The 13409-nt window shown below is 42.8% G+C and overlaps 1 protein-coding gene across 3 annotated transcripts in view; it reads left to right on the top strand.

The window, feature by feature from the left end:
• Nucleotides 1-13409, top strand: part of MCHR2 (melanin concentrating hormone receptor 2) — an 82794-nt gene that overhangs the window by 25540 nt on the left and 43845 nt on the right. For all 3 annotated transcript variants that reach the window (XM_073336855.2, XM_073336853.2, XM_073336854.2), the window contains one exon: nt 7788-7995. In XM_073336855.2, the coding sequence (XP_073192956.1) occupies nt 7814-7995 (182 nt within the window). In that variant the 5' untranslated portion in view covers nt 7788-7813. The remainder of the gene's footprint in view (nt 1-7787; nt 7996-13409) is intronic.

Genomic DNA, 13409 nt, shown 5'->3' with positions numbered 1-13409 from the left:
CCTGCAGCTGGTTCCTTTGTTGTTTTGTTTATACCAAGGGGATATTATTGGCTTTTAAGTTTAACAAATGTTGAGTTCTTGCCCCCCTCCCCCCACCTCCCCACACACTACCACTCTAAGATCTCTCACAAAACTCCCCGGTTAGCCATTCCTGTTTGCTAGCTCCTCTGGTTGCTTAGGAGTGGGCTTTTTAAAACCCTGGGCTCCCTAAGTAGCCCTGCCCCCTGGTTAAGCCTTTCAGCACCCATCAACCCTTAGGGATCACATACTTTCTACAGTTGATCTTACAAATAGGGTAAATTTGTAGGCCAAATTATTACCACATGGTTAGGAGTGGGCTTATTCAGGATTTTTAAATGCTTGAAGTTGGTAGTACTACATAAAAAGCATTTTATAGTGGAGGCACAAAACTAGAATTAATGCAAAGTTGAAAAAAATCAAACAATCATAAGCTAGGAATGCAGAATTAAGACTGAAAGCTCAACATTAACTGTATCCCCCTTGTTCTTCTGCCTTTCAAATAAGGTCTCTCTTTGTAGCATTCTAAAGCTTTTGTTAAATAATGTGATTTATAATTTCATACAAACCAGAATTGTTTCTAGAACATTGCACACTGTGGATTACAGTGTCGTACACATACTAAGCAATGGGATAAATCTTCATAGTCTTGAAATCTGACCTTCTGATGAACTTCTGCATTTCACACCTCGGCCTCCCCAAAAATTGGGAGTACATCAGGATGGTTTTTCAACTCAGGAGATCTATATTCCTTGCACACAGAGCTGTTGGGTAAAGGTTTCAGAGGCAGAATTGAGCCTAGAAATATTTATGACACCACACAATGGCTTCCACTTTGACAATGGTGTTTCTTTGAAGTTTCCCTGACTATCTTACCCTTCATTCCTCTTCAACTCAGTATATTAAGCTGAGGCACCCTTAGAGACAAAGAGACAACTTTTGTCCCCTTACTGTGATCGGGACATCACAGGGCTAGACAGGACTGGCCTCACTATGTGGTGAAATTAGGCGGCCGCCTCATGTGCCAGACTGGGCTGAGTGTGGGGGGTGCCACTGGGACCCAGAGTGTAGAAAATTGTGTCTGTTGCTGGTGCATATGTATTTTCTCTGCTCTAGATGCACAGAGATGGTGGAGTGCTGTGCTAGAGGAAGGAGGGCACAAAAGACAGACAAGCAGGAGAAAAGGTGAGAGGGAATAACAGAAAACAGCAGGAGCTGCAGGGACAGAGGAGGAGCCTCTTATGTACCACTCTAGCACCCCCAGGAGCCTGGACTGATTAACACCAATTTCTCAGGGAGTTTCCTGCTGCTTCCCTGAACCCACTTGAGGGGAACAGGCAGTCAACTGAAGTAGTAGGAGCCAGTTAGGCTCTTAAGATGCTGATATCTTCCCTCACTCAGGCCCTGCTACCAGCCACTATAGCTGGCACAGAACAGCAGCCATGAGTGAAAGAAGATGCTCTGGGGCAGCATTCAGAAAAAGAAAAAGCAAAGGAAGCTTTTCTATCTAAACAGGAAGGAGCTCTCCTGAAATACATAGACACAAATGTTCATGGTGAGTCTTTCGGCCCCAGTAAGGATATGAGTGGTGAGAAGATGCCTGATCTTCCAGTTAGGCAGAGTGCAGGTGACCTGGCAGCTACTGCAGCATCCGTATCTCCAGCTCAAATGGATGTAACCATGCACATTCCTGAAGAAAAGTGTAGATCAGAGAAGAGTGTGGTGGAGGCGCAAGAAACAGCTGCTGCTGAGTTTAGTTCCTTAAGTCTAGATAATCCAGGACTGTGGACCCACTTGAGCAGTAGCCTGAGGGACTTCGTTGTGCTGCATGGGCCACAGCAAGTGAAAAACTTCATGTTCCCCAAAGGCAATGAAAATAAAAGAAGTTTCCATCCAATACATTACTGGCGTGAAATCCCCAATGGTGACAAAGTGGAGAGGCCATGGTTTATGTACTCAAAACCCCCAAATGCTGCATACTGTTTTTGTTGCAAACTCTTCCAATCTAATGTTCCAGCCACATTGGGTTCTACGGGAACCAAGGACTGGGAAAATCTGGCTAGAAATCTGGCATGCCATGAGAAGGCAGCAAATCACCAGAGAGCATTCCACAGGTGGAAAGAGCTTGAGATAAGACTAAGGGTAAGTACTTTTTAAAGTACATCAGAAGCAGAAAGCCTTCTAAACAACCAGTGGAGCCCCTGGACAATCGAGATACAAAAGGAGCACTTAAAGACGATAAAGTCATCGCAGAGAAACTAAATGAATTCTTTGCTTCAGTCATCACGGCTGAGGATGTTAGGGACATTCCCAAACCTGAACTGTCTTTTGTAGGTGTCAAATCTGAGGAATTGTCACAGATTGAAGTGTCACTAGAGGAGGTTTTGGAATTAATTGAGAAACTTAACAGTAACAAGTCACTGGGACCAGATGGCATTCACACAAGAGTTCTGATAGAACTCAAATATGAAATTGCAGAACTATTAACTATGGTTTGTAACCTGTCCTTTACATCAGCTACTGTACCCAATGACTGGAAGATAGCTAATGTAACACCAATATTTAAGAAGGGCTCTAGAGGTGATCATGTCAATTACAGACCGGTAAGTCTAACGTCAGTACCGGGCAAATTAGTTGAAACAATAATAAAGAATAAAATTGTCAAATAAATAGAAGAACATAAATTGTTGCGCAAAAATCAACATGGTTTCTGTAAAGGGAGATCATGTCTTACTAATCTATTAGAGTTCTTTGAGGGGGTCAACAAACCTGTGGACAAGGTGGATCCAGTGGACATAGTGTACTTAGATTTCCAGAAAGCCTTTGACAAAGTCCCTCAAAGGCTCTTACGTAAATTAAGTTGTCATGGGATAAGAGGGAACACTCTTTCATGGATTGAGAACTGGTTAAAAGACAGGGAACAAAGGGTAGGAATAAATGGTAAATTTTCAGAATGGAGAGGGGTTACTAGTGGTGTTACCCAAGGGTCAGTCCTCGGACCAATCCTATTCAACTTATTCATAAATAATCTGGAGAAAGGGGTAAATAGTGAGGTGATAAAGTTTGCAGATGATACTAAACTGCTCAAGATAGTTAAGACCAAAGCAGTCTGTGAAGAACTTCAAAAGGGTCTCACAAAACTAAGTGATTTGGCAACAAAATGGCAAATGAAATTTAATGTGGATAAATGTAAAGTAACGGACATTGGAAAAAATAACCTCAACTATACATATAATATGATGGGGGATAATTTACAACTAATCAGGAGAACAAGATCTTGGAGTCATCGTGGATAGTTCTTTGAAGATGTCCATGCAGTGTGCAGCAGCAGTCAAAAAAGCAAACGGGATGTTAGGAATCATTAAATATCTTATTGCCCTTATATAAATCCATGATACACCCACATCTTGAATACTGCATACAGGTGTGGTCCCCTCATCTCAAAAAAGATATACTGGCATTAGAAAAGGTTCAGAAAAGGGCAACTAAAATAATTAGGGGTTTGGAACGGGTCCCATATGAGGGGAGATTAAAGAAGCTAGGACTTTTCAGCTCGGAAAAGAGGAGACTAAGGGGGGATATGATAGAGGTATGTAAAATCATGAGTGGTGTGGAGAAAGTGAATAAGGAAAAAGTTTACTTGTTCCCATAATATAAGAACTAGAGGCCACCAAATGAAATTAATGGGTAGCAGATTTAAAAGAAATAAAAGGAAGTTCTTCTTCACTCAGCACACAGTCAACCTGTGGAACTCCTTGCCTGAGAAGGTTGTGAAGGCTAGGACTATAACAGGGTTTAAAAGAGAACTGGATACATTCATGGAGGTTAAGTCCATTAATGGCTATTAGCCAGGATGGGTAAGGAAAGGTGTCCCTAGCCTCTGTTTGTCAGAGGGTGGAAATGGATGGCAGGAGAGAGATCACTTGATCATTACCTGTTAGGTTCACTCCCTCTGGGACACCTGGCATTGGCCACTGCCAGTAGACAGGATATTGGGCTGACTGGACCCTTGATCTGACCTTGTTTGGCCATTCTTATGTTTTTACGTTAAAGACCACCATAGATGATCAGCATCAAGAGAAGATTGCATCAGAGTCTCTTTACTGGGAAAACGTTCTGAAAAGACTCATTGCCATTGTGAGAATGCTTGCTACCCAAAACCTAGCACTGCATGGCACTTCAGATCAGCTGTATGTGCCAAACAACGGAAACTTCCTTAAAATTGTGGAGCTGATGGCTGAGTTTGATGCTGCATTCCAGGAGCATCTAAGAAGAGTCACCACCCAAGAAACGTACACACACCACTACCTTGGTAAAACCATTCAAAATGAGATCATACAGTTACTGGCAACAAAAGTCAAACAGAAGATTGTGGCAGATCCGAAGTCAGCAAGATATTACTCTGTTGTTCTGGACTGCACACCTGACATCTGCCATACGGAACAAATGACTTTAATGGTGTGTCTTGTAACAACAACAACAAAACCTAGTGAAAATGTCCCTGCAATGGTGACTGTCAGAGAGCATTTTCTAGAATGTATGGACATTGATGATCCTACAGGAGCTGGTATGACAATGTGCTCCTTCAAAAGCTGGAAGATATGGGAATTGGGATAGCTGACATGAGAGGTCAGGGCTACGACAATGGTGCCAACATGAGAGGAAAGAACAGAGGAGTGCAGACATGGATCCGAGAGTTAAACCCTCGCTTTTTTTGTCCAGCAGTTCTCTTTCATTGAACTTGGTGGTCTGTGATGCAGCATCAGCTTCTAGTGAGGCTGCTGAATTTTTTTAGTGTAATTCAGAGCACCTATGTATTTTTCTCTGCATCAACCCATTGAAGGCAAATTTTGAAGCAACATCTGGGAACATCCTCTCTGACCCTGAAACCACTGAGTGCCACACGACGGGAAAGTTGAGTGTAGGTGATAAAGCCTATCGAACATCAAATTGGGAAGATAGGTGATGGCATCGTTACCATTATGGAGGATAATGCTATGATAGGAACTGTTTGTGGGAGAACAGTGGCAGAGGGAAATGGAATCACCAGAAACATACATAACTTCAAATTTCTGTGTGGCTTAGTGTTGTGGCATGACATACCGTTTGAAATAAATGTTGTAAGCAAGAGACTCCAAGGTGCTGACCTTGATATATCTGGAGCAATGGAACAACTGGACAAAGCAAAGTCATACCTACAGTCTTACCGGTTAGATGAGGGATTTCAAAGTGTTCTGAAGAGTGCACAGAAGTTGGCAGAGGAACTTCACACTGAAGCTATTTTTCCCACCCATTCAAGAATCACTGAAGAAGAAGACATTTTGATTACGAGGCACGGGATAATCCCGGAAGAGACCCCAAACAACAATTCAAAGTTGAATTCTTTAACCAGGTGCTAGACTGTGCAATACAGTCAGCTGAAGAATGTTTCATGCAGCTCAAGGAACACAGCAGTATATTTGGGATGTTGTATGATATTCCAAAACTCCTCACTATACCTGAAGAAGACCTACACCAGTAATGCAGGGCTCTAGAGAGTGTTGACACATAATGATATGTACAGTATTGATGCAAATGATTTAGGTAATGAACTGAAAGCCCTTTCAAGATGCATTTCAGCAGGATCAATTCCAAAGGCTGAATAATATGTGCACAGATAAGGAATAATATGTGCACAGATAAGATGACCACCTTCTTTCCAAATGCTTTTGTTGCTCTGTGCATACTTCTAACACTTCCTGTAACAGTTGCCAGTGGAGAACGCAGCTTCTCCAAGCTGAAGTTAATAACACATCTACGTTCCACAATGACACAGGAGAGGCTGGTCGGTCTTGCAACCATCTCAATAGAGCATGAGCTGGCTCAGACTGTGGACCTTCAGCAGGTAGCAGTTCAACTCTCTGCAACCAAGAAGGCATGGAAAGCACCACTTTGATTATTCCAACAGCTAAAAATGCCAGTGTTTACTATGCAGACAAGAAAAGTTGCATTTGTTGTTCAGGCATTTGAAAGTTTAGTGTTACTTAATTTTTGGACAAGGCATTTTAAGGTGTGTGTTCCCCTTTATTGGGCTAAGTAGCAGAGCAGTACCCTGAGAGGAGTAGAACAGGAAGAAGGCAGAATTGAGACCTTTCAAAGTTTCGGCCCAAGCGAGTCGGCATGGGGGTGTCATTTGAGCTCCCTGCTTCAGGTGCCAAAATGTTGTGGGCCAGCCCTGGGGCTAGATCTTTTGTAGCTGCTCCCCAGCCACTTGCTCTGAGTGACCAGGTACTGCTGTTTATCCTCCATAAAGGGGTATGCCCTGATCCCGGTTTACAGCCTGTTGGTATAGATTGGACAGTCTTCAGCAGTGGAATCCTGCAGTCTAGTTTCAAAACAACTAGTCCTAGTTAGAGACCTGTCCTTGTACTGTACCGAATCAGAAGATTTACCCCACAGAACTCAGACTCATTATTTTTACTTGCAATTGTGTTTGTGTTAAACGTGAGAGACTATGGATTGTGAATGAATTCAATGTGGTTTATTGTTAACATTTCCAATCATAATAATTAATACCTTGTCTCCAGCAGTTCTCACTGCTGGGACTGTTTTTTTTTTTAAATGGAATTGTTCTGCTAGATTTCTCCTTTAAGCTATAACTTTCCAAGGTTCATCCCCTGTATTCCTTCAGGGTTTCTGGCTGACAGCTTTGTGAGACAGAATGTAGATCTCTTCACACTGAAGAGATTCATGTTTCAGTCTCTAAAACACCCGGAGACAAATCCGCTACACCAAACTCTGCAGAATTCGTGAATCCTCCATTCCCTCTGCACAGATCCTGCCAAATTCCCCAAGTACCTCAAAGCCACTATTCTTCTTTGAACCACATCAGACAGAACACATACGTTTCTTTATAACCCTCTTTGCATTGTTTTCATATCATTTTTGACAACCTGCTCCCTTAAGCTAGAAGGCATCCTTACAAATTAAATGCCCCTCTTCAGAAGCAAAAACCGCCAAATTGCATCATTGTTTCTTAGCCCAGGCCATAGGCAGCAATCCACTTCACTTCTAAAAATCACTTTCCTCATCTCTCAGTGAAATGAGAAATAATATCCCAGAATTTACATTCCAAGTACCAGAAAAAAAAAATCACATAATCTATGGAGAATCTGGCTGGACAAATTCTGACTGGAAATAAGCTATACACTTTTAACAGTGAAAGCAATTAACCATTGGAACAACTTACCAAACGTCTTCTAATTTTGGGAGTCTCAATTTTTGGGTACACAAGGTGAGATAATATCTCAGGATTAATTCTTGGAAGCACTAATCACCCTCATTGGCAAATGAACTCCAATTGAGAGGTGAGCAATCAGGCCTGAAAATCAGGCTCTGATTGACTCAAGTGGGGCACCTAAAATTAGAGCTCCCTTTTGAAAATTTGGGCCTACATGACTTATTCAACATTTCATAAGTCTGTGGGAGATCAAGGAATAGATGCCCATGGAATTTCCATGATCAGTATGAATGCTGTGACCTAAAATGACTCATTAAAAAAGTTCTGTATATTTTACTATAGGTACAAAACATATCCCAGATTTTTTTTTAAAGCAATACTATCTAAGTCTGTTGAGTTCATTCATGAACATAAACAACCACTTGGAAGATTGTATTTATGAAATTCAAACTGTAATTAAAAATCATGTATCCCAAGATAGTGTGCTTGACTAATGAAACATTCAAATTGTAAGAGTCTATGAATAATTTATTTTCTGTTGCTGTTACAGATTTAAGCATCTAACATCTCTGAAGAATGAATGAAATCCAGCCTTCCTGTTGGAATAGCACACCTGTCTTGTTCAACAGATCCTGGAGTGGAGGGCATTACTACCAAGTGATCAGTGCAGCAGAAACAATCATCCTTCCCTCTCTAATTGGGATTATCTGTTCAATGGGATTAGTTGGCAATATCCTCATTGTGTTCACCATAGTAAGGTATGGAATTTAGCATGTGCTGCAACTGAGACTTACTGCTGTAAACAAATCATTTGAATACCTTAAGGAATGGAATTGTCCAGCAAAGACTAGTACAATAAATAATTCATGATCTAGGTAGTCATTTTGACACACAGTTCTGTCTAACCAAATTTGGGCCACGATTCAGGAAAGCACATAAACATATGATTAGATCCCTCCCTTCACAGGGAAGCACTTAAGCACATGCTTCACTTCAAGCACATGTTTATTGAGTTCAGTGGGACTTAAGCACACATGTAAGCTTTCTTCTGCAATAGGGATGCTTTTTTGAATTGAGAGTTTAGAAACTGATCTAGCTCCCACTGAATTCAGTGGCAAAATTCCCATTAACTTGGGTAGCGTAGGGCCTTAAGTTTTATCAAAAAAAGTCATCACCTTCCGTAGTAGGGTGGTTGCCCCACTCTATGGTAAAAGGGTTTAAGAGCAGCTGAGGGAGGTTGGCGAGGTAGTTGGCCCCAGGTGTGGCTGGCTTAATCAGGCCACAGCTGGCCTAGATAAAAGAGCTGTGGGTCCAGAAGGAAGTGAGTCTCTCTCTAGCTGTGGAGAGAGAAGGACCTGGCTGCCTGGGAGCTCAGGGTACCCGAAGTAGAGTAGTAGTAGGGGAAAGGCAAGAGGCGCTCCAGCCTGGCAAACCCTGCTAAAGGCTAAAGCAGGTACTGGGGTTGCAGAAGTGTAGCTCAGGGTTAGGTGGCGGCAGCTGGTCTTACCCCCTTGCCAATGATGAGTGGCCATTATAGACTGCAGTCTGCCCCACGGAAAGAGGGCTAGATGATTACTGGCAGTAGCCACTGAGGCAAGGTGGGCTTAGAGGGTTGGGGGTTCCCCTGGGAGGGGAGACCCAGAGTGTGGGGCATTGCGGTGGGGCAGCACCCTGAGGTAAAAGGCACTGGGAGGGACATGGGGGGCATGAGGCAGGTGAGCCATCAGCCAGCAAAGGGAGCTCCAAGGCTGGAAAAGAGCTAATTCCCAGGTTGACCAGCAGGAGGCGCCACTCCAGTGAGTCTTGACTTTGTTACACTTTCCCTCTCCAAAAATGCAGTTTGATCCAGTTAGCATTTTCTCTCAGGACTCAAAATGATTAAGAGGGATAATCTGTGCAAGAGACTTGTTACTCTGTGACATTCAAACAAAAAATATAAATGCAAATATCTGACCCTTACATACAGATTGTTTTCTTGCTCAGACATCCATATGGAAGCCACACGACTTATTTTGAGACTTTGAGTTTTTGTTTTTATAGAATTACTTTAAAAATATTACTTAAACATACACTTTTCAAAACAGAATCTACCGAAGCTTATTTTTTATAGCAGACTGCTATCTACAGTCTTCTGGTTAATAATGGCCTCCCAGGATTTCATCACTTTCCCCAGCATTACCCCCTACTCCCAGTAACAAGAACTTCTCTGCCAGATGAAGATTCCTTTGTGTCAGAGAAATCCCTAGCTGTATCTTTAAGTTTGCTTTGCTGTGATCTAGCAATGTCAAGCAGACTTCTTGGACCTCAGCTTCTGGCCCAATTATGAATTATATTTTTGTGCAAGAAGAATATATCTTTAATCTCCTGATTCTATCAACACTTTTATAGTGAGACTCAACTGCATGATTTCATCACAAAATTGAAAGATGTTTCATCAGAAGCTGATTTGATCTAAGCACCCGTAATGCAAATTGTAATAAACGTGATAGACTAAGGCTAATACATGTCAGCATAATACATGTCAGCATCAGCAAGATTTAATAAATGAACTCTGTCCATAGACAGAGTGAACTTTAAGGAGGCAGATTGCCAACGACACAAAAAGGTATTAGGCACCTAATAGCCTGTTCTGCCTTTGAAAATCTCCCTCTAAAGCACTAAGGCTACATTCACAAAGGAGCTTAGGTGTGGTGACACTGACTGCATTTTATGCACCTAGAAAATCACTGGGGTTTACAAACCCTGAGTTTGGCACCTAGGCTCCCTATACAATGAATGGGAAGAGATAGGTGCCTCGGAATGAGATTCACAAAAGCCAACACACTAAGCAGGGAAACACCTAAGCTAGCCAATGGGAGATGCCAACATGAGGGGTGTGTCCTAAATCCTGCCTCTACTACCCCTCAGGGGAGTACCCTAGTCACTGGGCGATGGGATATTCTGATGTGGGACTCCCTCAGTCTCTCCTGTCAAAGCTGTTCTACTATGAATAACTAATGATAGGATCACTAGGCCAGAGAGAGAGGTGACTGTAGCCTGGTGGTTAATGCACTCACCCAGGATATGGGAGAGGCAGTCCCCCTGCTCCAATGACTTTACATTATGTAGTCACAGTGGAAGAATTTCAGCAGGAGAGATTGAGAGACACCCACATCAGAATGTCCCATAGCTCAGGGGTGGAGCACTCTTCTGAGAAATGGCAGTGCCTAGTTCAAATTCCTCCTCCCCCTCAGGAAGAGGGAGGATTTGAACCAGGGGTCTCCCATGGCCCAGGTGAGTACCTTATCATTGGGCTAAAAGTTATGAGGGAGGCCCTCCTCCCCCCACTGTTTTGTGAGTAAGTTCACCTATAGGGGCCTGTGACACGGTGCACTCACCACTGCGGTGCCTCCTGCTGGTTGTTCTGGGGATTAGCTCTGCCAACCAGTGCACCCTCTTCTGCTGATGTCTTGCTGTCATCACTTCTGCTCCAGGACCTACATCACTCCCAGGACCATGATGTCTTCCTTAGGACACATACTTCCAGCTGTGCCACACTCTGTGCTCCCCCCTTCCAGGGGAATGTCCTGCAGACTGATGGTCCAGCCACTTCCTCAGTGGTGAGAGGGGGACCCAGGCCCGTACACTACTCCAGGTCCTGACCCAAGGACCTTGTAGATGGCAGCCATGAGCTGCGTCCCCTCCAACCGCTCAGTCTACTTCCCTGGGTAGCTTCCCCACCACCCCAGCACCTTCTCCACCCTTATCTCAGGGCCTCAAAATGCCAGTTTTAGCAGTCATCCAGGAGCTTGCTCTCACTCTCCTGATCCTGCCCAGCACTGCTATGTCCAGGGTGCTAGCTTTCTTCCTTCTTTAAGGCAGCTTATCCTCCCTCCTTAAGTTCCAGGGAGCTACTTACTGCCTCTGCTCTGCCCTGCAGCTCTTCTTATATGGGCCTACCCAACCCTGATTGGCTGCTCCTCACAACCTCTCTCCTATTGGCTGCTTTCTGCGCAGTAAAGGGCTCCATTACTCCTTTACTGACCAGTGTGAGGTGGATGCCCCATCATGGAGCATGCTTACCAGATTGAGCCTGTCAGGGTTCCTTCCCCACTCTGAACTCTAGGGTACAGATGTGGGGACCTGCATGAAAGACCCCCTAAGCTTATTCTTACCAGCTTAGGTTAAAAACTTCCCCAAGGTACAAACTTTGCCTCGTCCTTGAACATTATGCTGCCACCACCAAGCGTTTTAAACAAAGAACAGGGAAAGAGACTTGGAGATGTCTTCCCCCAAAATATCCCCCCAAGCCCTACACCCCCTTTCCTGGGAAAGGCTTGATAATAATCCTCACCAATTTGTACAGGTGAACACAGACCCAAACCCTTGGATCTTAAGAACAATGAAAAATCAATCAGGTTCTTAAAAGAAGAATTTTAATTAAAGAAAAGGTAAAAGAATCACCTCTGTAAAATCAGGATGGAAAATACTTTACAGGGTATTCAGATTCAAAACACAGAGGATCCCCCTCTGGGTAAAACCTTAAAGTTACAGAAAACAGGAATAAACCTCCCTCTTAACACAGGGAAAATTCACATAAAACAAAAGATAAACTAATCCACCTTGCCTGGCTTACCTATACTGGTTGCAATATTGGAGACTTGGATTAGGATGGGTTGGAGAAGATGGATTTCTGTCTGGCCTCTCTCAGTTCCAAGAGAGAACAAGAACCTAAACAAAGAGCACAAACAAAAGGCTTCCTCCCTACCCTCCAACCAAGATTTGAAAGTATCTTGTTCCCTTATTGGTCCTTTGGGTCGGGTGCCAGCCAGGTTAGCTGAGCTTCTTAACCCTTTACAGGTAACAGGATGTTGCCTCTGGCCAGGAGGGATTTTATAGCACTGTATACAGAAAGGTGATTACCCTTCCCTTTATATTTATGACAGAGCCCTGCAGGCAAGGCAGGTGAAGAAAAGCCTGGTTAGGGGCTGCATTGCGCATGCACAGAAGCAGAGACATAGGTGTCTAGGGAACTTTGACTGCAAAAATTTAGATGCCAAGTGAGGTTAGATGCCTACAGAGTTCAGCAGCAGCAGCTTAGAAGAGGTTTTGTGAAGTCCAGTGGGGCCTGATTCTGGGACTTAGATACCTAAAATGGCAGCTAAGTGCCTAAGTCCTTTTGTGAATCTAGCCCCAAATGTCTAATGTACTGTAGAAGTTAGCACCAAAAACAGCTCCTGATCTTTGTGGAGAAGACCATGGGAGTTTGTATGGGCTGGAAGTAAGGGGGATATGTCTGTGAAAATGAATGAATGGATAGAAAGGAAGAGAATGTTCACTGAGCTTTTAAAATTCATAATATAGTCTCTGAAATGTTATAATAAAGGAAAACTAAAAAGGAACAAAGGGTTTTTTTTTTCCCTCTTGAAAGGCCTTTGTCTGGCATGAATAACAAGAGGCAGAAGAGAATAGAGACAGACACTGACTTTATAAAAATATCATTTAAACTGCATTTCCATGGGAAAATTTTATTTATTGAAATGTATGGACATGAACACTAACACAAAGGAGAAGGATCTGAAAACAGTGCAGTTAAAAACTCAATGTTGTAATTACTGACATTGACTACAGTAGATAAGCAAACAGAAGAGATTGTAGAAAAATTTTATATTTAAAGTTTGGCTCTACTCCAAAACAGGACTATATAAAATGTTCACCTTTTGCTGAAAAGATCTGCTTCCAATATGTCTCAGGTCATATCTTCTTTCTTTACTGAATACATTTTTTTACTATTTTTTTCTTCAGTTAGCATCAAAGAATCAACTGCTGAGATAGAAGCTGGATTCTGTCCCTGCTATTATGTCATCAATGAGATTATGAACCATGTTCCAGTTGCAGAATTTTTATTAATAGTGATACAAGATCCAGAAAGAATCCTGAACTTTCAGATTGCAGTTTGAGCTTGCAGGATTGGCAGTTAGAAAATAATTATTTTTACATGCAAATGGAGCTAATTTGATCTGGACCCTATGATGCAATTTTTAAAAGCTCCCCAAAAATGCACTTTGGGCAAAATTCATCCATATGCAGAAGGTCAGCACTAAAGTCCCATTAGAGCCCTACTAAATGGCTCAATGACCTTGTACTGGCCTTCTGAACATGAGTGGATTTCACCCACAGGGAAGGAAGAGTA

The sequence above is a fragment of the Lepidochelys kempii genome, chromosome 3 (assembly GCF_965140285.1).
Source record: "Lepidochelys kempii isolate rLepKem1 chromosome 3, rLepKem1.hap1, whole genome shotgun sequence".
Lineage (NCBI taxonomy): Eukaryota > Metazoa > Chordata > Testudines > Cheloniidae > Lepidochelys > Lepidochelys kempii.
Note: the sequence above shows the minus strand (reverse complement) of the source record. Positions and strands in the feature narration are given on the sequence as shown.